General features: G+C 40.6%; 1 protein-coding gene across 3 annotated transcripts in view; it reads left to right on the forward strand.

The window, feature by feature from the left end:
* PAPPA2 (pappalysin 2) overlaps positions 1-23,259 on the forward strand; it is a 417,104-nt gene that overhangs the window by 242,031 nt on the left and 151,814 nt on the right. For all 3 annotated transcript variants that reach the window (XR_001004080.1, XM_011962377.1, XM_011962378.1), the window contains 7 exons: positions 2,679-2,972; positions 4,661-4,853; positions 8,308-8,429; positions 11,675-12,164; positions 15,161-15,289; positions 18,953-19,044; positions 22,592-22,785. Coding sequence is in view for 2 of the 3 variants with exons in the window: in XM_011962377.1 (XP_011817767.1) it covers positions 2,679-2,972; positions 4,661-4,853; positions 8,308-8,429; positions 11,675-12,164; positions 15,161-15,289; positions 18,953-19,044; positions 22,592-22,785 (1,514 nt within the window). In the remaining variant the exon portion in view is untranslated. The remainder of the gene's footprint in view (positions 1-2,678; positions 2,973-4,660; positions 4,854-8,307; positions 8,430-11,674; positions 12,165-15,160; positions 15,290-18,952; positions 19,045-22,591; positions 22,786-23,259) is intronic.

Genomic DNA, 23,259 nt, shown 5'->3' on the forward strand with positions numbered 1-23,259 from the left:
GGTAGTGTTTCTTGGATTGTGCTCTGAAACATCTGGAACTCCAGAGATGTCAAAAGATATTCTACCTTGGACACGTTCTGTGTTCAAATAAGTTTGAAAAGCAAAGGGTAAAACTCAATTGATGGAGGACTTTTCAGGGCTTTTAATACAACAGCTCACTCTCATGTACATTATGGATTTTTCAGGAGGATAGTATGGTGTGCTGCATTTTCCTCAAGCATATTTAACCACTGGATGCCACTTGTTTTTTCAAAGTATTACCCTGGTTCAGATTTTATAAACCCAAGTTGGGAAGAAAACTAATCAATGTAGATACTTAAACTTTATACGTGAATTGTGTAGCCTTTCAAAATCCTATTTCTGAATATTAGTTTTATTTTAAGCCAAAACTTACTTAGAAATGGGGGAAAGAAAGGAAAGAGTAGGCAGAAAAGGGATTAAACATATGTAGAGGTTAGAAGTGTGGTGGAGGAAAAAGGATGAAAAAGGTCAAGGCACCTGGAAAGAACAGAAAGCTGTTCTCTTAGAATTATCTCCACTGATGTGAAGGTCAATATTGCCGTTAGAGGACTGGAGGCATAATTGTACATGAACGTTGGTGATGATTATTGCTGCCATCGGATATGTAAACATGAAGTGTGGGCCTCTTGGAAAGTGGAAATACTGTGTTTCTCCAGGTTTATTCAAATAACAGGCACTCTTGAATCAGACCTGTTTTTAAGTCAGTTTAACCTTATGTTGACATCATGATACACAAATGAAATAAATATTCAGAAAATAACCTTATAAAAAAAGAGAAATAAAAAAGAATAAGTTTAGAGAATAACAATTTTACCAGAAGTAGTAGAAATAATAAGCATGGGAGGTGAGGTCTAGTTTCACCTGAGATGTGAAAGGAGACACTGTATCTTAGATGAGTTTGGGCATGGCTTGGGTAAGGTCAGTATGTTCGAGTAAACTGGGAAAGACTGGAACTTGGACTTAAAAACTGTCCTAGCCAGGCGCGGTGGCTCAAGCCTGTAATCCCAGCACTTTGGGAGGCCGAGACGGGCGGATCACGAGGTCAGGAGATCGAGACCATCCTGGCTAACACGGTGAAACCCCGTCTCTACTAAAAAATACAAAAAACTAGCCGGGCGAGGTGGCGGGCGCCTGTAGTCCCAGCTACTTGGGAGGCTGAGGCAGGAGAATGGCGTAAACCCGGGAGGCGGGGCTTGCAGTGAGCTGAGATCCGGCCACTGCACTCCAGCCTGGGCCACAGAGCGAGACTCTGTCTCAAAAAAAAAAAAAAAAAAAAAAAACTGTCCTGTGCAGTAAAGTAGTCACAAGAAAGTCAATTTAGCTGCCTATTAGGTAGATCAGTGGGTGTGGTGCCAGATATCCTGTGATTGTCTCCTGCCCCTAAAGCTGTGTATGTGGTTGTCTAAGGGATGTTGAATGGAGGCAAGAATAGGACATAGTCCTTGGAATATGACCTGGCAAGAGAAAGAGCTATTCTCCTGGAGGACCTGCTATACTTAGAAGACTATTGATATAGGGAAGACTCAGGTGTGAGAAGTGAAGCAAGTCCTGGGAACTGAGATCAGACCTGGGACAGAAGGGCAGGGCCAGCTGGGCAGCACAGCCACCGGTGGCCTTGGACTCCAGAGGGTTGATCCAAGGATGTTGACGTTCTCTGTCTCATCTCTCGGAGATAAGACTGGGCCCGGTCCTGACAATTTTGGGGTATAAAGAAGGAAAGCTAGGTGGCTCAACCATGGGAGAGGAGGGAAGCAGGAATTAGGATTCCAACAAGCTACACAGATAGAAGTTGGGTCACTCAGAGATCCTTAGCCTTTCCTTTTGTAAGTTTCCAATGATACCATTAAGCCTCCCATCTAAGCCTGATTGGATGCAATGAACTCTTCCCTGAAACACATCCCTTCGTGTTCTCATGGAGATTTAGGGGGAATGAGGGTGGGGCATATTCTCATAGTGACTGTGACGTTCCCAATTTTGTGGTAGTTCAGTTGAATTTATCTTTTGTCTAACTAGTTGTTGAGAGTAGGGATTGTTAAATCAGAAGCAGCCTACACAGCTGTCATTTCCTTTATGTGCCAAACACTGAAAAAAACAACAAATTTTAGTGTTATCATCCCCACTTTAGAGACAACAAAACTGAGTTCCAGGAGGTAAGACAGCTGTTCAAGTCTTCAAAGCTGGGATGTGGAGGGGCAGGAGTTAGATCAGATTTCCTTGACTCCAAATCCCATGGGCTTTTGCCTAGACCAGTGATTCTCAACCTGGGAAGTTTTTAAAAATGTCAATGCATGAACCTCATCCTCGAATGTTTGGACTCAATTCATCAGGGGTAGTATTTGAACCCCTGTATGTCTTCTTTTAAGTCTCCCAGGTGATTTTAATATGCATACAGGGCTGAGAATTCTGGCTCTCTATTATGTCAACATTGCTATCCAGGCCTCTAGTATAACACTCACCCATGTAGAGGATAAAGAAGTGTGTATTAATTTGTTTAGAGGGTTTCTGTGGCAAGAAAGAAGAGCAATGTCTGTTTGTCATCAGAAGTTATAAAGTGACTCCTTAGAGGCTGAAATATGTTTATCAGAAAACACAATTAAGGATTGGAGAGCTGCTGTTCATTCAGTGTTCTGAAAGGCTTTTCAAAACTTTCATTGCAGGTGGCATTGTCCTCAGCCCAGCCTATTATGGGATGCCTGGCCACACCGACACCATGATCCATGAAGTGGGACATGTTCTGGGACTCTACCACGTCTTTAAAGGGGTCAGTGAAAGAGAATCCTGCAATGACCCCTGCAAGGAGACAGTGCCATCCATGGAAACGGGAGACCTCTGTGCCGACACCGCCCCCACTCCCAAGAGCGAGCTGTGCCGGGAACCAGAGGCCATGAGTGACACCTGTGGCTTCACTCGCTTCCCAGGGGCTCCGTTCACCAACTACATGAGCTACACGGGTATCACCACTGTCTTGCCTTGTTTTCTATTAAGAATACATGGGGGCCTTTGAGAGCTGGGAGGGTGGAGGTGTGGGAGCTGATGGGAGAATGAGCAAGCGGTCCTTTGTGTCAGAGAGTTGAAGTGTATTTATTATAGGGTATTATTATTTTTTCATGTCTTTGAAGAGCTTGAAGAAATGCTGAAATATTAAGGTACTTTGTTCACTGAATTCTCCTCTACTAGATATTTAAAAATATATTTCTATCCTCAGTAGTAAAAAAGGCACAGAGCTGAAAGCCCTCTTGTGATCCCCTTGACTTCTAGAATGTGGTTTTTCTTATTTTTGCCCACATTCTTAGACATCTACTCTGAAGAAGAGTCCAGTGGAAATAAAGGAAAAGAGTTTATGGGTCAAGGTGGCCCTTTATACTATTTTTGAAGTTGGTCCACAAGGTGGCTTGGTTAATTTAGGCTCAGGATATTTTTTTACTGTATGTTATTAAAAACAAACAAAATCAGATTCTCTTTTTCCAGCACTGGCCAAGTACTAATTCTTAGCTGCCTGCCACCCTCTCCCCACCAAAAGGTGACATCTAATTTAAAAAAAAAAAAATGGCATCTTCCTGGCCCTGGGAAAAACTTGTCATCTGATCTTTCCTTCCTTAATTTAGCTTCTGTACTATTCTTCACTGTCTCTCATGCCTTCCTTGTTTCTGGTGAAAAGTAATAGTGACTGGCTTCCTATAATGGACTCAAATTTTTCCCTAAAATTAAAGACTTATTTGATTTGATTACCTAGTCCAATGGTGAAAGAAGATATTTTTTTTCTATAAGTTTTGGGGTCTTGTTTGGTGACATATTCTTCTAGAACTATCCAAAAATGAATAAACCACCACACCTTGATCATGACTTTGAAGGGAAGAAAGCATGATGAGCCGGTTCTGTCTGTCACCTTTCAAGATGTGTCTATCTGAGTTTCATTGTGGTGAATAATTCAGGTGCATCAGACGTGTAAGCACCAGCACCTTTCCTCCCCTATCAAGGGGCAGACACACCAGATGATGCCATGCAGAGGGCAGAGGTCTGGAGGCAGCACCTTTGAAGTGGGAAGAGGAAACATTTAAGAAGCTGAGTGAAGCAGTACTTGACTGGTGTGTTTTCACTGGAAAAGTCCCTGGCACTAAGAAAACTCCCTTTCCAACCCTATGCAAAATGTACCTGCTAAAGAGACCTTGCCAGATCCAAAAGTAAAGCTGAGACCACCGTTCCCAGCCCTGCTGTCTCCTTGACATTTGGCTCTCTTTCCCCTGGAGCAGCTCTGAATACTCACCAACGTCACTGGGTGATAAAGCAGGTGTCTGCAACTCCACAAATGTTCACAAGTGGAAAGGCCATCTGTTGAAACACTGCCATCTTGTGGTTTGCTGAATAAGCAACCATCAACTCAAAGCAACCTTAGTCTCACCCTGGGATGCCCAACTTTAAGGTCATGACCCTGCTTTAGATATCTCTGGTCTCTGTCTTCTCTTACCCTTTCCAGCTTAGACCCTTTCTGGAACAGATTGCATTTGTTCATTCATGTAACAAGTGCTCATTGAGCCTAATGAGTTAACTTAGCCATGAACAAGGCATAATTTATCCCTGCCTTGGTGGACTTGATGGGTTAAAGTCTCCATCTCTTGTGCTACCTTTTTTGTCTCCACAGATGATAACTGCACTGACAACTTTACCCCTAACCAAGTGGCCCGAATGCATTGCTATTTGGACCTGGTCTATCAGCAGTGGACTGAAAGCAGAAAGCCCACCCCCATCCCTATTCCACCTATGATCATCGGACAGACCAACAAGTCCCTCACTATCCACTGGCTGCCTCCTCTTAGTGGAGTTGTATATGACAGGTGAGAGAGGCACTGGCCATGAGTGAGCTGTTTTATTTCTCTGTGGCGTTTCATATAAATAAGAGGAAGAATATGAAGCCAGGGGGACTCCAATTTGGAACTATAAATGTGTGCACCACTGCTCAGAGCTGCTGCTCCAGCCTACTCTGTTCTTGTTGCTTTAGCAGAACTCATGGGCTCTCTTGGGAGCCAGTGGCTCATCCTAAGTGCTCAGTCCCCCTCAGGGAGGCCTGGAGAGGCTGACCAATGTGACAGGGATAAATTGGCAGAACCGAGAGGGCATCTGCCATTTGTCTCTGTCAGCTGTTCCTTCGTGGCATGAGGGTGGAGTGGTGGCTTGCCACTTGCAGAGTGGTGTTGGGGGAGGGATTATAGCATACTTTTCCAGGCACTTCTGGGTGTGGGTGGATGGGAGTGTGCCCACTGCTATAAGCTGTGCATCAGAGGGCTTCCCTGACTTATGAGGGTGCTTCTGACACCTTCTCAGCCTCCTATGCCTCCCCCTCTTATGGCCACTATCTCATGGAATTGTCATCCTCTGCTTGTTTTCCTATATACTCCACTTGACTGGTAACTACTGGGGGAGGCAGGATTCTTTTTTGTTTCTTTGTCTCTTGCCCTGCCACAACAGACACCTAATATGTGTTTACTGAAGAAAAGCATTACACCTAAAACTTTCATTCATCCTTTGCATATTGGTTTGAAAGAATATCAGATAAATTTTTGTAGAAAGGAAAGGTAGGAAAATGAATGACATCTGATAATTGGTGGGGTATGAGAGAATATGGTTTCACTGAGAAGGACCAGAACCCCTTTTGTGACCTGTGTGGACTGACCTCTTTCAAAACCTACTGCTATATTCTAAATAACGACAGTCCCTTATCTATTGGTTGCACTGTATGTGAAGTGTTGTGCTAGGTATTTTCCTTGCACTTGTCTTATTTAGTCTTTGCAATAAACACAGCTCCTGCCAAAGAAGTGAGAATTCTGAGGCATAGAGAAACATACAATGGCAAGCCCAAGACCCCACAACTGACTAGAGGTGAACTGAGGAGTTCAGTGGAAATTCGGGAATAAGGAACACAGAATGGATGATTTCTTAATTTAGAGCATTCTCATTTAGCACATCTCTTCTTCGTACCACACTTTCCCTCTGGGTGTCAGGCCTCAGCTAAAGAGAAGGGTGTCCCTGGAACAAGTTTCCATGCCCTTCAGCTTTGCTGAAGGCCTAGGGAAAACAGCAAGAGAGAGGCAGGGATAGGAGGAAGCTGGTGAATCCTCTTTCACAGTGGTGTTTCAGCCTCTTGGGATCTTGATACCTGTCCCTGATACCTTGATACATACTTAGTGTGTGACACCACTTAGACCTCACAACCCTACAAAGTAGTTTCATGGTCATCAGCGCCCAAACCCTCATGGGCTCTGTTTGTGAGTCAGCACACATCTATGTGATGTGTGTGAGAATCGTCTTCCTGCAAGTGTGACCTTGTGCAGCTTTGGTCGAACTGCCTGAACAACAAGTCCTCTTTGGGTATGTGCAAACCAGAGTTTTACATCCGTTTATGTAACACATGTAAACAATTTAATCTTTGAATTCTCTCTCTGGTACAAACGTTACGATAAAGCAGACATCAGTACGGGCGTGCTGAGAGTCTGTTGGCAGAAAAGCCTGCAATTTGCTTCCTTTTCTCAGCTAGGTGGACTGCAGTTTTGAGACCTCCCAACATGTGTGTCAGGGGGACTCGCGTCACATGCCCAGCGATTTGTGTCATGCTTGGAGTTGTGTTTACTCCACCCCAGCAGGTATTTGGAACCCTTATGTCAGAGAAGAGCCCTAGCTACGCACTTAGCAGCAGCCCCGGAAGGGCCAAGTGCATCAAAAGAACAAGCTTTGGAATTATGTTCACGTTAGAAGTGAGTGCTGACTGGAGTCAGAGGTTGGATCTTAACTACACCTTTTAGTTTCCAAAGTATTGGACTCTCGATGGTGTTTGGGAACTTGCTCAAAGGAATTAAGGAACTTGTTGTGACCTTAGGCAATTTACTTAACCTCTCTGAGCCTGAGTTTTCTCATTTGTAAACATAAGGTTATTACAGGAATTAGAAATCATTTATGAAAAGCACGACATAGTGGCACAATGCCAGTTATGTGAGGTACTTCAGAAATGGGAGCAGCTGTCATAATCACTACCTTTATTTTATAATATTATTTTTCTGGCATATTACAAGATGTTATTCTTGTTTTCTTACCTTTTGAGAGACCCTGACTTGATGCCTCCATTTTCAGATGCGTCATTCACAAGTGGGCTTCTAAAAAGATTCTAAGGATCAGAGGCAAGCCCCATGAAGTGACTTACCATTATTATGTAGTAGCTATGATTGCATCTACCTCTTCCGGTTACCTCAGTTATGGTACTTGTAGAACTTTTCGTAAACTGTATTAATCACCTCATGGATATCCATAAAACAAGCATTCACAGAGGGACTGCTGGGTCCAATCCCTGTGCTACCTTTCGGGAATATAAACAAGAATAGGGTTTTGTCTGGACCTGCTCACAGGCAAAGGAGAGGAAAGAATGTGAATGGAAATTCTCAACACCACATAGCAGAGTCCTAAGAGAGGAGCCAGCAGGTGAAGTGGGTGCACAGAGAAGGGAGTACTGGCCACTCAGAGGAGAGAGGCTTAAGTGCTACTGCAGAGTTTACACTTGAATGGTTCTTGAAGGGTAAGTAGGAGTTTGCTAAACAGAGAAGCTTGGAAAGGCTATTTGGCAGCAGAGAGTACAGCTCCATGTTTTATGGAGTTGAAGAGCATGATGTATTTGTGGAATGGTGATCTGTTCATTGTGCTGGAAATATAAAACTCAGAAAGGAACTGCAGTAGGTGAGGCTGGAGCTAGCTTGTGAAGGACCTTGAGTCGTGATAAATAATTTGGATATATCCCCAAGGGCAATGGTGAGCCAAGAGACATTACATTTCACCTGACTTTTATTTTATGTAAGTGATTTAAAGTAGGGAGCTTAAAACATAAGGACACATATAGCTAATAAGTTTATGTGGGAAATTATTGTCTGTTTTAGTGGGGGAAATTCAAGGAAGCTTTGAATGACTTATTGAGAGTCAGTGTAGAAGGGAATTTTATGTTGAAAGATTCAGATTTTAATTGTTTGGTGTTTACTTAGTTCCTAGGACAGAAACTGCCCACTTTCATCTCCACAGGCCTCTTTTATGACTTAGTTAAAATTTTCTGCTTCATGATCTTGAAATTTTCATGTCACTGAATATTGCAAAGATGAGATCCACACAAGAAAAAATGATTGAGATACAGTTATTCTAGGTCCTTACTAACCATCAACCCCTCCCCTCCCCACACAAAGGTCTTTCTAATTTTCTTGTCCCAACTCCTCTGATGGACTCTCCTCATCTCCCATCTCCATCCCTTCATCTCCCCAGGACCTCAGGCAGCATGTGTGGCGCTTGCACTGAAGATGGGACATTTCGTCAGTATGTGCACACAGCTTCCTCCCGGCGGGTGTGTGATTCCTCAGGTTATTGGACCCCAGAGGAGGCTGTGGGTAAAGTACCATGATGCTTTTTCTTTATACCCTGGTGACCACTGAGGATGGGGGTGGTGGTAAAGAGTGGAGTAGTGACATGGCGAGAAAAAGGCAGTGTGTGTGGGTGTGTGTGTGTGTGTCTGTCTGTCTGTATGTATGTGTTTTGGCTGGATATCTTCAGGAGCCTTGCAGAAACTGCCTGGTGCTGCTGTGTGCAGAATGTCCCATATGTGTCTAACGTGGAGGCCCCATGGCTGTGGTGAAGCAGAGATCAGCATATAGGACAGAAGGGTGGAGAAATCAGCTGAACTCAGGGTGTGACTTCAGGGTGAGATAGCTGGGAGGTGTATTGTTATGTGTGCCTACTGGTCCTTGGAGCAGCCGTGCCACGTGACAGTATAAGCTGACCTCTTATTCCTGTATATCAGGAGAGTAATAGAGAACACAGTGCAGAGAACACTCATGCACTGGCTGAGCGAGTCTGGGTGGGGTGGGGGGAACCAGGTGTTCCACACTGATCGTTCTCGTCTATGCTATTTTATGAGTCTATTAATCACTGGTACTGGTTGTGCTTTGGATATGATCTGAGTTAGGCTTCAGGAAGCAGAAAATATTTTTTGTTATCTTTTTTTCTGTACCTCCGCTAACTTTTCAAATAGTCACACATTCACTCACATATGTACATTAATGCCCCTAAGATAAATTACAGCACGAATCTTTTCCCAGTTCAAGTCAGAAAATACTGTTGACAGGATTTCAGCACCTCCTGATGAATGGCTTGACTTCTTCTATCATCATCATCTTTAATGTTTACCTAATTATCATCTTTTTTCTTTGCCTTTAAAATATTAAGACACTAAAAACAATTAAATAAGATGTGTTGGGCAAAGTCCTGTTTGAATTAATCTGCAGTCTTGATTGTGACATGAAAAAAGGAGAATATTGGTCTGAGAGTCTACAGTATCTGCAAGATATAATCCTGGGCTCCCAGTCACTCAAGTGACAGGGCTTCAGGGATAAATCTGGAAGGAGACAATTTACTTGATTGATTGTATATGACTTTTTTCAAGTGAGACTTTTCAGGGAAGAATGGAAAGTGAGTATGAAATTGACTGCCTTGGACTCTAAACAGAGATTCACATTTCATAAAGAGCCATTTTGCGTGTGTGTGGCAAGCAGTCTGTCCTGTGCTGGTGTTTTAATGCCTGTTTGATTCCCTGGCCCAGTATTTTTTTCTTTTTTAATTCTAGGGAGAAAAAGAATCAGTTATCTGAGACAGGTAAAAGGAATTAGAAGTTCTAGGTTCTAATTCTTGTATTGTGTCTTGAGGCAAACCAAGTCAACTTTTAGGGCTTCCGTTTCGTGCTTTAACATGAAGTCATAATAAAAACGTTTTGACTGGCAGTGCCGCTGTCAGGCTGATTTCTAAGGACCTTTATTCTGCTAGTATTGGGGGCTTCATAATAATACTTATGAGACCAACAGAAGTTTTTAGGACTACTAACATTGGACTTCACAAGCATTAATTCATAAATCATTAATAAACTAAGTATATATGAATAATAAGAAATACTGGTCTTCCTTTCCTTTGAAAGGGTGAGGAACCAGGTCATATTTAAAATATATACTATAAAAGTAATTGAATCTCTAACAGAGCTGGCACAAACACATGTATTTATAAATATATCTAATGAGCACTACTTAACCACCAACTGTTTTCTAAATGCTGTGGGGATTAGAAAACTAAAACAGACATATTCCCTGCTTAAACGTCATCTTCATGGTGAGAATTTTCTGGCTTCATAACCTAAAATAGCTCCCAGCCTCACCTCATAATTCTGTATCCCTTATGTTCCTCCACTTGTCTTTACAGATATCATTACTACTTAATATTATACTTTATATCCCTTTATATATTTATTGTTGCATCTATCACTTTGTTGTAAGATGTAGAAAGGCAAGACTTTCATCTCTCTTGTTCACTCCTCTATCTCTAATACCTAGATTAGTATCTCTAATACCTACATTAGTTCTAATACCTAGATTAGAAGTACACTACCAATTTTTGTTGAATGAATGAATCAACTCATAATAAATGAATCAACTCACAATATAGGTGAAAAATAATAAAAACCATAAAATGTAGCACACCACACACACACACACAGTTGCACACACATATTTTTGAAATTAATAATATGTGTTTATATTTCCAGCCTGTAGTTTCTCCCTGCGGCTACCTCCTTGCTCACACATACCTGAACTGAAAGGGAAATTGCAATGTTTGAACTGGTTTTCTCTGGACTTTGGGGCATAATTTATTTTCCAAATTTTGAAGGGCTAAATACTTCTACTTTGGTAAATTTAGATATTTAATTTCTCTAGAACATTGTATAGATCTACACTGCCCTAGTAAGGCAGGGGTTAAACATTATCGCTTATTTTCTAAAAGAGGAAACTGAGGCATAGAAAGATGTGCCGCAGCCACTCAGCTAAGGGCACAGGAGGCCTGACTCTGCTGGTTCTCGTTTCAACACTCTCTCTTCAACTCCCCTCACACGACAGAAAAGAAAACCATTTGTGTAGATTATTTCCATGGAGCTGACTTTCATAGATTTGTGATATTTGATTTTTTATCATTACATTTTTATTTGGCTACTGAATCTTCATTTTTTTCCCACTCCATAGTATGTGTTTCTATTTCCTGCCTGCAGTTACCTACCTGCTTACACATACCTGAACTGAAAGGGAAATTTCAATGTATGGTTTTAAAGTTCATCTAACCATGAGTTGAAAGGATTGCCAGGGTGGGATCTTAGGGAATGAAAGGAGTCTTGTGAAGAGCCCTACAAAGATTGCAGTGACAGGGTGAAATCATTGGTCTTCAGAAGCATTAATTTATCATAAGTTAAGAATGGACTAATCACATGTAATTCTCTCCTCAAGGATTCTTTAAGGACATGACTTCTCTGCAGCAGCCTCATGTTTCCAGCTAGGATGTGGGTTGCTCCCTTCCCAATTCCTGGTGGGTTTCCTCTTGCTAAGGGCACCATGTACAGGAATGGGGTAAAAAGAGTGTAATGCTTTTTACTTTTACACCTTTGTTCTTACTAGTACTTAAGATCTAACCTGCTAAGATGACCAACTTCTACAGGAATTCTAAATGTTCTCTCTGTAGTTCCTCTTTCCGGCTGCTAAGGGCTACTCATTTTCTGACTTTTAATGGCTGCTACTGATGTATCTTTCTGCTGATCTCCCACCAGGGCCTCCTGACGTAGATCAGCCCTGCGAGCCGAGCTTACAGGCCTGGAGCCCTGAGGTCCACCTGTACCACATGAACATGACGGTCCCCTGCCCCACAGAAGGCTGTAGCCTGGAGCTGCTCTTCCAATACCCGGTCCAAGCTGACACCCTCACCCTGTGGGTCACTTCCTTCTTCCTGGACTCCTCGCAGGTCCTCTTTGACACAGAGATCTTGCTGGAAAACAAGGAGTCTGTGCACCTGGGCCCCTTAGACACTTTCTGTGACATCCCACTCACTATCAAACTGCATGTGGATGGGAAGGTCTTGGGGGTGAAAGTCTACACCTTCGATGAGAGGATAGAGATTGATGCAGCGCTCCTGACTTCTCAGCCCCACAGTCCTTTGTGCTCTGGCTGCAGGCCTGTGAGGTACCAGGTTCTCCGCGATCCCCCATTTGCCAGTGGTTTGCCCGTGGTGGTGACACATCTTCACAGGAAGTTCACGGATGTGTGAGTTTGATAGCATGACTATGGGGCTTCCTGGGGCTCTGGGGGTGGGTTTTGTTACTTTTCCCCCGCTTTTTAATATTCAGTCATGCCCTTCATTGGAGGAATGTTTAGACTCTCAGAGGGGATTTTGCTGTAAAGTAGCATATCTGAGGTAAAGAAAAACACTTCCCAGAAAGGGGCAAGCAGGTGCCTGATCGCTGATGCCATCATCATGATTATGGACAAAACAGGTTAGTGAAACAGATGTTTCCGTTGAACTGAACATAATTGCCACAAATAAGTTAATCAGAATCACATACTCCTGTCTGGTGACAATTGAATTTCTAATTCTTTGCTTTAGCTGTCTGATCATCTGCCACAGACCCCATAACATTTATAAGGTATAGTCAATTCTTCTATTGCTATGCAAGGAGGCCAAGGGCCTGGCAGACAAGACGATGTGCTCAGTTCCACGACTCATTCATGATATGCGTTTCATTCTTTCCCCTTCTCTCATTTCTTCCCCTTACCCCCCATCAACCAACTCTCTTTTATCTTTCTCTTCCAGCTCTCCTCTTTCTCTTAGTTCTGTCTTTTCTTCCTACCTTTAGTGAGTTCTACTATGTTCCTGGCACTGCATGTTCAGTGCTGGGGGCACAGACTAAGATGAGGTCCTTACCTACAAAGAACTCAATGTCTGGAGCAGGAGGCTGGTACCTCCAAAGGCAAATTCTCTCAACCTCATAACCTTCTTTGGAGCCTGCCCTGAGGGCAGAACTAGGGCAAAACAAAGTTTTATCAGAGATGCTGTCAGTTAGTTTTTGCTGCATTAGAAATCATCACAAAATGTAGAGGGTTAAAACAACAAACATTATTTCTCATAAGTGGGTTGGGTGTTCTCATCTAGACTGACTTGGCTGGTGGTAGATGACCCAGGATGACCTCCCGCACAGCTGAGACAGCTGGCATGGCTGGAGAGCTGAGGGCCTCTTTCCTCATGGTCTCTCAAGACTTGGCCTGGGCTTTTCATGATAGTGGAAGGATTTCCAGCAGCAGAGAGGGCAAGCCCCCCAATGCTTACACTTTTCAAATATTTGCTTTATGTTATTCATTATAATGTTTTACTAGCCAAAGCAAGTCACACAGCAATTTTAAACTCAATGGGTGGCAAAATAAACCCTCCCTTTTGATAAGAGAGGCAGCAAAGTCACATCATAGAGGGGTACATCGGGGACAGAGTAGTCATTTGGCAGTCTACCATAGCTACAAAAAAAAATAGAGAAAAATGTCCACCTTGAGCTTCATTACATTTTTCTTCCCATATTTGCCTGTCAATTAGAATTAGAAGATAGTGAAATGACCAAAAAGCTAATGCAAATGCAAAGGTAGCTTTAAAAGGAAAAAAGAAATGTCATTTTGAACTTCTTAAATAAGGCAGTTAAGATGACGTTTGTTATCTAGTTTGCTACACACACACACTCACACACACACAAAGACACATACATGTTTAAGGTCAATAATATCTCATTTTATAGATGAAAAATCTAAGGCTTAACTTTGATTTGGTTCAATAGCTAGTAAATAGCAAAATTGGAATTAAAATCCAATATTTCAACTGGATCTCATTTTGATCCTCTTGCTTCAGTAACACTGCCTTTTACAAACTCAGATCCTGGAGGGCTTGGGCTACCTGCCGCTGAGTTTTTCCTCAAGAAAAGTAAACACATGCTGATGTTTCCATCCAGTCCTTTCCCCAGCCACAGAAAAGTGTGAAGCTTTTATGCATGGCTGGACAAGCAGTCTGACGGAAACCGCCTTGTAAAGGGAAACTGTCAGCATTGATTAGGATGTAAAATTGGTTTTGCTTTAGAACTATCTGGCATTCTCATGAGAGATTTGCTTCCCTGGGGAATGTAGGGGTAACTAATTTGGAAATTTAAAAGACTTTAATATCTAGGTTTCTTTTCTATTTAAATATTTAAAAGCCAGCACAGAGGTTTTTAAAGATGTTTTTGAAACCCTGAGACATTTCCTGGTTGCTGGTTGCTGCATCAGCTGAGGGAGTGGAGGCTTTGTGGGTGAGCTGAAAAGTCTGTTAAAGAGGAGAGAACCATGGCAGAATACTGATGGCAGCCACTCACGGTAGTCCCAGCAACCCTTTGAGATCCTGTTTCACTAAGTAACTCCCATCCTAGCTTGACTTTGGTGGTAGTTTTCCAATTAGGGTAGGCACTGGGCAAAATTAAGATGAAGACAGAATTTGTCTTTTGGATCAGAAGCTCCCCTACTTGAGCCCTTTTCCTTTTCTCAGTGTCCTGCCTTTCACCCTCACCACACGATCAGTGCACCCAGGCTCTAGAGAGAGTCTGACAAGCTCCTTCCATCTCCAGGGTCAACTGATATGACTCCATTCCCGATACCTACATACTTTAATAGGTTTGGAGGTGAGGAGTCGTTTAATGCATTTCTAATTGTGGAACTTCTTGAATCCCCCAAATTGTGACCAAAGGTGTTCCTACCTCCTGAGACAGTTTATCTTACTCCTAAGGATTCAGTCTCCTCAAGACAAGAATTCTCTTGAGAGAAAGCTGTGATCGCAGACCCAAGAAGGTGGCCTTCCTGAGCCCAAACACTGAAGTTTTAATCTCCAGTTTCTTTGATTACTTTGATGATACAGAAGACTGGCTTTTAAATAGTTTTGTTTTGCTTTAGCATGGTAAAAATGCACTTGAAATACCATCTTCCTAGATTGACTAGGACTGTTAAGTTCAGTGTTAACACAGCAAGCATTTACTGCGCATTTACTCTGTACAACGCACAGGGGATACAGAAATAAATATGGTTTCAAACCTTCTGGTAAGACTGTGCCCTGATCTTTGTTTTAGACAATGCAGCATATGTTTAACTTTTATGTTTCCCATAATATTTCCCTTCAATTTCTGCAAACCATCAATGAAGGCCCCAGGGCATGCCTCACTTTGTGGCTGTAGTGGTCACAGACCCTTTGGTTTCCATAGGGAGGTCACACCTGGGCAGATGTATCGGTACCAAGTTCTAGCTGAAGCTGGAGGAGAACTGGGAGAAGCTTCGCCTCCTCTGAACCACATTCACGGAGCTCCTTATTGCGGAGATGGGAAGGTGTCAGAGTGAGTAGTGTGTGTGTGTGTGTGTGTGTGTGTGTGTGTGTGTGTGTGTGTGTGTATCTGAGCAGGGACACTGCTCTGAACAGAAGTTTCAGGAGTTTGACTTGTTTTGGAAATGTAGGGAGCAAGGCACCATTTGATTCTAGTGTTGAAATTCTAAAATCTGGGACTTGATTTTGTCAGGTCTTGAGATCTGGCATCTCTAAATAGTTATGGAGGAACCAACTTTTATAGCTAACCCCAGAGTATTGAGGTATTGAGACTGATTATCTGGGAGCCCCTTTTATGGCCTCAGCAAGCAACTGCTAGACAGTGATTCAGGGAAGGAATTTATGCGGAAGAAGTTTACTCATCAAATGATGCCGAAAGAGGATCTCTTTTGAACAAATGGCCTATTCTACTAACTAGTTGTGTGATCTGAGGAAATTCAGTATAGCCTTTGGATCTTCAGTTTCTCATGTAAGCCTTAGTAGAACTGATAACAATATAATTTCCAGCTATTCTGTAAGCATCACCAAGGTAGAAATGGAATCACTCTTTCTGTTTCTTAACATACCATGTGACTTTTCTTGTTGCCCTTTTGTGACATTAACATAGAGGACTAATTAATTCATTCTGGTTTGCCTGGGACTTTTCTGGTTTTAGCACTAGAAATACCAAGTCCCAGGAAATCCTGGACAGTTGATCACCCTACATCAACCTAATTTTAATGCTCATCTAGCCTTATTTATTACTTATATAAAGCTGCTGGGATTAGGAAGCTGGAAGCCAGACACTGTGATTTGTCTTAGATTTTGCATCCTAATAAGATGGGTTATTTGTATTTTCCCAGAGCAGGTGAAAATATATTGTATCTTGAAGCCCTATTGGGAATCAATTCTGTAGCCGAAAATATATCGTATCTTGAAGCCCTATTGGGAATCAATTCTGTAGCCTTTCTTGGGATTCCATCCCATCATTTAGCAGTCGCTAAACTTTTTTTATCTCCTCAATCGTCTGAGATCCTGAAACTATAGTAAGTCTATTCCTTGTCATAGAAGTATAAACACTAAAATGTTCCCAGCCCTCGATAATATGTAGAAGCCATTGAAGTCACCTCAACCTTGCTCATGTGCTGTCCCTTGCCACCTAACTCAGCCTCAGCTTGCAACCTTCCCTCCTTCATTTCAAATCAGATTTCTCCCTGGGATGCTTCACATTGCAGAGGATAGGTCCACTTGATACTGTTGTTGTTTTCTCTGTTTTGGTTGCTTCATTTTAAACCTGCAGCCCACCAGTTAATGTGTTGAGCGGCTGGGTAACCACTACTACACTGGCAGGACCCTCCTTGAACAAAACACTCTGCCCTCTGCCCTAGTGTCTTCCAAGGCAGCTGTTGAATGGTGGCCACCCTGCAGCCCCAGGATGCCATTTCTGCCTGAAGCATGTGGGGCTGAAAGGGTTGGAGAGCTCTTTTCCTACCCTGGTTTTGCACATTCTCTCACGTGCCTTAAAGCAGCTTCATCTAAGGCAGCACTGCTTGGCTACTGGGTCTCACAAGTTTTCTTATCAAAATGTTCCTTGAAACTTCTGCCTGTGTTTTCTTCTCTGTGTAACTCGCACTTCCATCCAATGGGAAGGTATGTAACTCCAAATCTGGCTTAACCAAAGGCACCACATTACACATTAAACAAGGAGCCATACCAATCATTAATGATCACTTGGATATCACTTGTCAATAGGACCATCAAAACAAGCACAATGCAGGGCCCTGAAATTATAAACAGTATTCATACAGAAGTTACTCATTTCAATCTGTGCTGTTCAGTCAACCATAGGTGGCTCTTTTTGCCTTTAAAATATACCAAATGCACCTAAAAATCTGAATACTGAATTTTATTTAATTTTAAGTAAATTACATTTAGTTTAAAACAAAACTGAGTTAGGTTATTGGAAAATCTTCAAGTATATTTGGAACAACTTAGGCAGGTAAATCTTATGTTTCAACTATAAGTATTATAAAATCTAAATACCGATCAAATAGTTAAATTCACATGTGTTGTAAGTGAAAAATACACACTAGATTTCAAAGACTTAGTATGTAAAAAGAGTGTAACATGCCTCATTTTATACTGATTGCAGATTGAAATAATATTTTGAATATCTTGGGTCCGGTAAAATATATTATTAAAACCAATTTTACCAGTTTCTTTTTACTTTTTAAATGACTACTAGAAAAATTAAAAATGTGGCTTTCATTACATTTCTGTTGGGTCGCATAGCACAAGATGATACACAGCATGCTTATAGTGATTGTTTAGATTATCTTCAAAATGAAAATATAAAGTTGGCGACCTCCAAGATTATTCCTGGACCCCTTGTAGCAAAACACAGATGAAGGTTAATCCTCTCTCCATAAATAAGCACATTAAGGCATAAAGTATTTGGAGACTTGTTGGATATAGCACACATTTAATGAGGTCCCCAGTGTAGTCTCTTTTCATTGAACTGCATTGCATTTATATAGAAAAATGATTTGAAGTTTCCTTAATTTCTTCAATTATGTTGTTTTTATATCTCTTTTAGCCTTCTCTACTTCCAGCTTGCCAAGTAAAATATTATTACTATATCACTGTATTCATAGCATACATTTAATTCATTTTAAACCATTCTCATTTCTAATTATTTAATCTTTCATTCATCCTAGTGAGGAATACTTTAAACAATAGATTAGAGCTATTTGTGATGTTCTGGGTCTGAAAGCACTTTAACATTCCAAATCCTTTATCTATTGAGTTAAAATATATGTCCATTTTGAGCATAAACAAAGTCAAGGAGAAAAAAAGTGGTAATCCTCATTCATTTTGCAATAGCCAAATGTTGGTTCTTTCATAGGAGCATCAACCCAAACTTATCTATTTTGTTTCCATAAGTTGCTTCATGTCCCTTTCACTATAAACTAACTCACCCACCTCAATTCAAATTTTTTCATCTGTTGTATTAGCATTTGAGATTGGAAACAAAAACGTTGTTCTTCTCTTAGCATTTGTTTCTTCCCTGCAATATATGTTAGCTGTCACCAGGTGGTAGTAGGGAGTAAAGACAGGGACCTGAGCCCTAGAGATGCCCTAGACGGAGAGATGGCCCCATAGGGCTACTTAAGTCTCTGGGTATATGAACAGGAGATTGAATTTTACAAAATCCTAATTTTTGTAACAACGGCACCTTTATGTAACAAAACAATGAAAGCATAAAGAAATACCAGATAAAAATGAATAAATGAAACCACAGAGACAGGCAGGCTTTCTTCTCACCATTGTCAGCTATTTTAAGCCTTTATTCATTATAGGGCTAGCAGGGCTTTTCTAAGCTTAAGACTCTCTCCCGAAATGCCGTCAAGACCCTCACGGATCTCCTAGATGTTTCTGCGCCATGAGCTACCTGACTTCCAGGAATTCCCACAACCCACTGGATATGCCAATCAACAATCATTGTATAAATTGTATCTACTTTATATATCCGTATGTTTGTTTCTATTTTCTGTAAAAGCATTCTTCTAGTTCCTACTTTTTTCCAACTTGCACTTTTTAATATATACTGAGAAATTGTAAGAATTTTAAACAATGGTAGCTAAACAAGAAAAATTTTTTTTGTGTGTTATATATGCGTGTATATTTTACCCTCTAGGAGCCTGGGAGAAGAGTGTGATGATGGAGACCTTGTGAATGGAGATGGCTGCTCCAAGGCCTGTGAGCTGGAGGAAGGTTTCAACTGTGTAGGTAAGTTCAGGAGTTCCAGTCTAAGATTGTGTCCTACTTTTAGAAGTGTATTATTTTGTGAGTTCTTGATACCTTGTAACATCTAGCTTAGTGATAATAATAACCTTTGATGTGTCCCTTGTATGCCAGACATGAATTGTTTCACAGGGATTATCTCATTCAATCCTTAGAATAATTGTGGGGAAACCAAAGTGAGGCACAGAGCTTAAATAACTTGATTTCATTTATGCAGCTATAAATGGTAAAGTCAGCATTTGAACTAAGGAAGTACAGCTCTAGAATCTGCATGGTAAACCACTAGGTGATTCTGCTCCCTAGCTTAATGTTACCAAGGATTTCTCTTGGGTCCTTCAGGGTAACGCCAGTATGTCAGGTAAGTAGCACAATCATACGGACTCTACATACAAATTAGGGTAAGGAAACATTCTAAGCCAAAGCAAATGCAAGACATATTTTGGTGACTGTGTGTCATAGATTCAATCATGAGGAATAACAGAGGATCCTAACACATTCTAGCCTTGTAGAATCACTGGTAAAATTTTAACTTTGACTCTAGAGTATAAGGTGCTTTTTACTCTAGACTCTTGCCACTCTGGGGTTCTTTTTACTCTAGACTCTTGCCACTCTGGGGAAGCAGTCTACAACACTTTTCCAATTCTGATTAAAGCTATCATCAACAAGTTTCTTAGATGCATATTATTTTCCATTGTCATCTACATAGATTGCAATTATTTGGTGGAGCATAACCACACATCGAAGTTTTTTTAAATAGCAGTGCATTTCAAACTATTTTAAAGTCTTGAAATCTTAAGATAAAGTAGAATGTGATTACAATTATGTATAATTTATTAAGGTGTTAAGTACTATACAGAATATACAAATGTCCCTGCTCTCCAGAGCCAGACCTGAATCATAGAATGTTGGTGGTCCTCTCTCCATACATTCATCCTTCCATCCATTTGAAAAAGGTCCATTGTGTACTATGTGTTCAGTGGTACCATGTATTCTGTGCATGTTGTGTACCATGAGTCTGATCGAGTCCCTGATCCTTTCTTGAGTACGAGTTTATCAGTGACTTAGAGCACAGCTTCTGTCTTACATAAATGCCTCCTACCAAAGCATGAGAAATGAGTTTCTAGCTTCTGCTTACCTAACTCTAGCAGTGAAGAATGCACCTTGAAACAGACCATTCTGTTTACAAATGGCCTTATCTGTTGTAAAATTTTTTCCTTTTTTTCCAGTTTGGAAACTGAGGCTCAGAACATTTTAGTGACTCATCCAAGGGCATACAATGAAATCTTTGCAGAGCCAGCCCTGGAACTCAGCTTTCCTCATGCTTAATCAAGTGCATTTTCCCTGCTATGAAACTACAGAGGATATATATTTTTTTCTGTTTTATTTGACTACCATTCAGATATTTGAAATACCTCTCCATTATTCTCCTTTCCAATCCAAACATCCCCTCATGTGATTAGGATTCCAGACCCTTTCTTATTTACCCCAAACTGGCATGCTTCATGTGGTCAATGCCCAGAAGGGAATCCAATACTCCAGATGTGGTCTGGCTATGCAGAATACATTGAACCGATTACCTCCCTCTTCTGTACACAAGTATTTGTTAACACAACCTCTGTTAGCATTATTTCTTTTTGGTAGCCACATAGTGGTCTCATATTAAATACAATATATATTCTCCAAACACTAAACTTTCCTCAGTGCAGCTCGAGTCTTATTTAACTTAAAAGCAGACCTTATATTGTGTCTATCACATTTGATCTCATAAAGTTTGACTATTTCCTTCAACCCCAGTAAGACTATATTTAAATTGTTTTAACTATACAGAGTAAGGTTAAAATGATATACTCCAACATTAGAGATTTTTTCAGTGAGTCGTAAGTTCATCATATGCTAAGCACATAGTTATATTCCATTATTTCTCAAAAGTTCAGGTTTGAAGGAACCATTGTAAAATATATTTTTAAAGTATTCAGTTATTTTCAGATGAATTTGAAAGAAACATAAACAAAAATTTTAAGTCCGTGCTCAAAAAAATGGAGACAAGAAGCAAGAAGAGTAGTTACTGGATTATAAGTAGAAAAACAAAACAAAACTATACACACATGTAAAGAGAGAGAGAATCATCATGGGAAAGTCATTCCGAAAGCACATACATTGGCTTTGGAGAGTGCTTTGAGTAGATTTGATGAAACGCATGAGTTGAAAGCCCAAAATAGATTTTCAACCAAGTCCTGTGGACAGTGGCTTATATCTGGCAAGTAGAGATAGATTTACTACAGAAGGGCCTTAGAGGAAATTATTAAGAGAATAATTAATAACTATATATTGATGGACAGCTGGCAAATTACTGGAACAGTCCTGTGATATTGCTCTGAAGCACTGAACATGAAAAAAAGGAAATAGTAAATTTTACTAATGCTTTCACTGAATATATAGCTAGGTGTTGTTATTTTGAATCTTAATCTTATTTTCATGTCCTATTTTTTAAGTAGAAAATAGAAATTCGAATTGTTCCATTAATATTAATTGCCTCATATTTTGGTAAAAAATGCAACAGAACTTAAATGGCTTTGTAAGTGTTTCTCAGCTATCTACATTTGAAGGCACTGTGTCTATGTATCTATAAAGAGTCAGTGCTATTCATTTACTAGGAGTTATCGTATGAGCAAGAATGGAACTTGTCCAGTGCATACCAGCTGGCTTTACAACCCCAGTATATTTTCTCAGATATTCATTTCTCACCTGTTTGCTTTTGAAGACAGCCCCTCTGTCTTAGTTTGAGGCAGTGTGGAGTAATAGCTGCTGAACCTTCATTCTGGCTCTTGGATTTAAGCCTGACTCAAATTAATGCTCTATTGCTTACCATTCTAGGGTCCTTTACGAAGTCACATAAAATCACTGAGACTCAGGCTTCCTATCATAAAAGAAACAAAATACACACCTCACAGGGTTGTTCTAAGACTAAAAAAAAATTAATACATATGTAACCCTCATATGCCTGGAGCCTATATTCTCCAGTTTAATAGCAGTCACGCAGTTGAAGAAACACAAGCAACAAAAAGTGATTGAGAAAAATCCCCCCTAATATTTTAATATTTCAAAAACTGTGAAAAAGATTCAAATATATAATTTATGTTAGGATTTATTTATATTCCTTTCTTCTTTTACGTATCTTATATCTCTAGCTTCCCCTAAATATCTTACTCAACTATTACTTAAAATTTCTTTCCACACCCAGCCTACAGCTGCTTTTTTTCTTCCTGTTCTTTCTTCCCTGATCTCAACTCTTTCTGTACTTTTATAATGTAGATGGTTTCTACCTTTCTCCCAATGAGAAAAAAATCCTTCTTCTTTAGGGATGTGTGGGATGTATGTGTATCTGTGTGTTTGGGGTAGGCATTAGACTGGCAGGCAATTGCAAAATTCTCTTTAGTGGGCTGGAGAAGAAATGTCGTGGACATTCCCATGTTCATTTTTATCATGACATTTATGAAAGCACTCTTCTGTGTCACACAATATTTCTTGGCAGGAGAGCCAAGCCTTTGCTACATGTATGAGGGAGATGGCATATGTGAACCTTTTGAGAGAAAAACCAGCATTGTAGACTGTGGCATCTACACTCCCAAAGGATACTTGGATCAGTGGGCTACCCAGGCTTACTCCTCTCATGAAGACAAGAAGAAGTGTCCTGTTTCCTTGGTAACTGGAGAACCTCATTCCCTGGTAAGTTAAGCCAGATGAATAGAGTTGAGGTTGTGAAAATTGTAAAGTGACTCCCCCTATGCTTACACTTGGGGTCTGTGTTTGGATAATTAAAAGAAGAAAGGAGTTAGAAGGCCTATGCAACATTACTGGATCTACCAGCATTGCTATTATAATTACATGATGTTGGACAAGTCACTTAACCTCTCTGGGACCCAATGTTCTCACATGGAAAATGGGTATAGTAACAACTTTCGCACGTTCAGTGGCTTACTACAATGATCAAATAAGCTTTAAAGTGTGTATTGAGGATCAAAGTATAAATTGATTTAAAGAAGTTTTATTATTGAAGAAACTGTAGAGTTTTTGCTAGAAGTAAATCCTTGGGTATATAATTTTTTTCTGAATATCCACCTAAATAGATAGGAGATCCTCTGACAGATCTAAAATGCTATACCAATGACATCTATGAGATATCGTTGAAGACTGAAAAGA

Source organism: Colobus angolensis, unplaced genomic scaffold (assembly GCF_000951035.1).
Source record: "Colobus angolensis palliatus isolate OR3802 unplaced genomic scaffold, Cang.pa_1.0 Scaffold59, whole genome shotgun sequence".
Lineage (NCBI taxonomy): Eukaryota > Metazoa > Chordata > Mammalia > Primates > Cercopithecidae > Colobus > Colobus angolensis.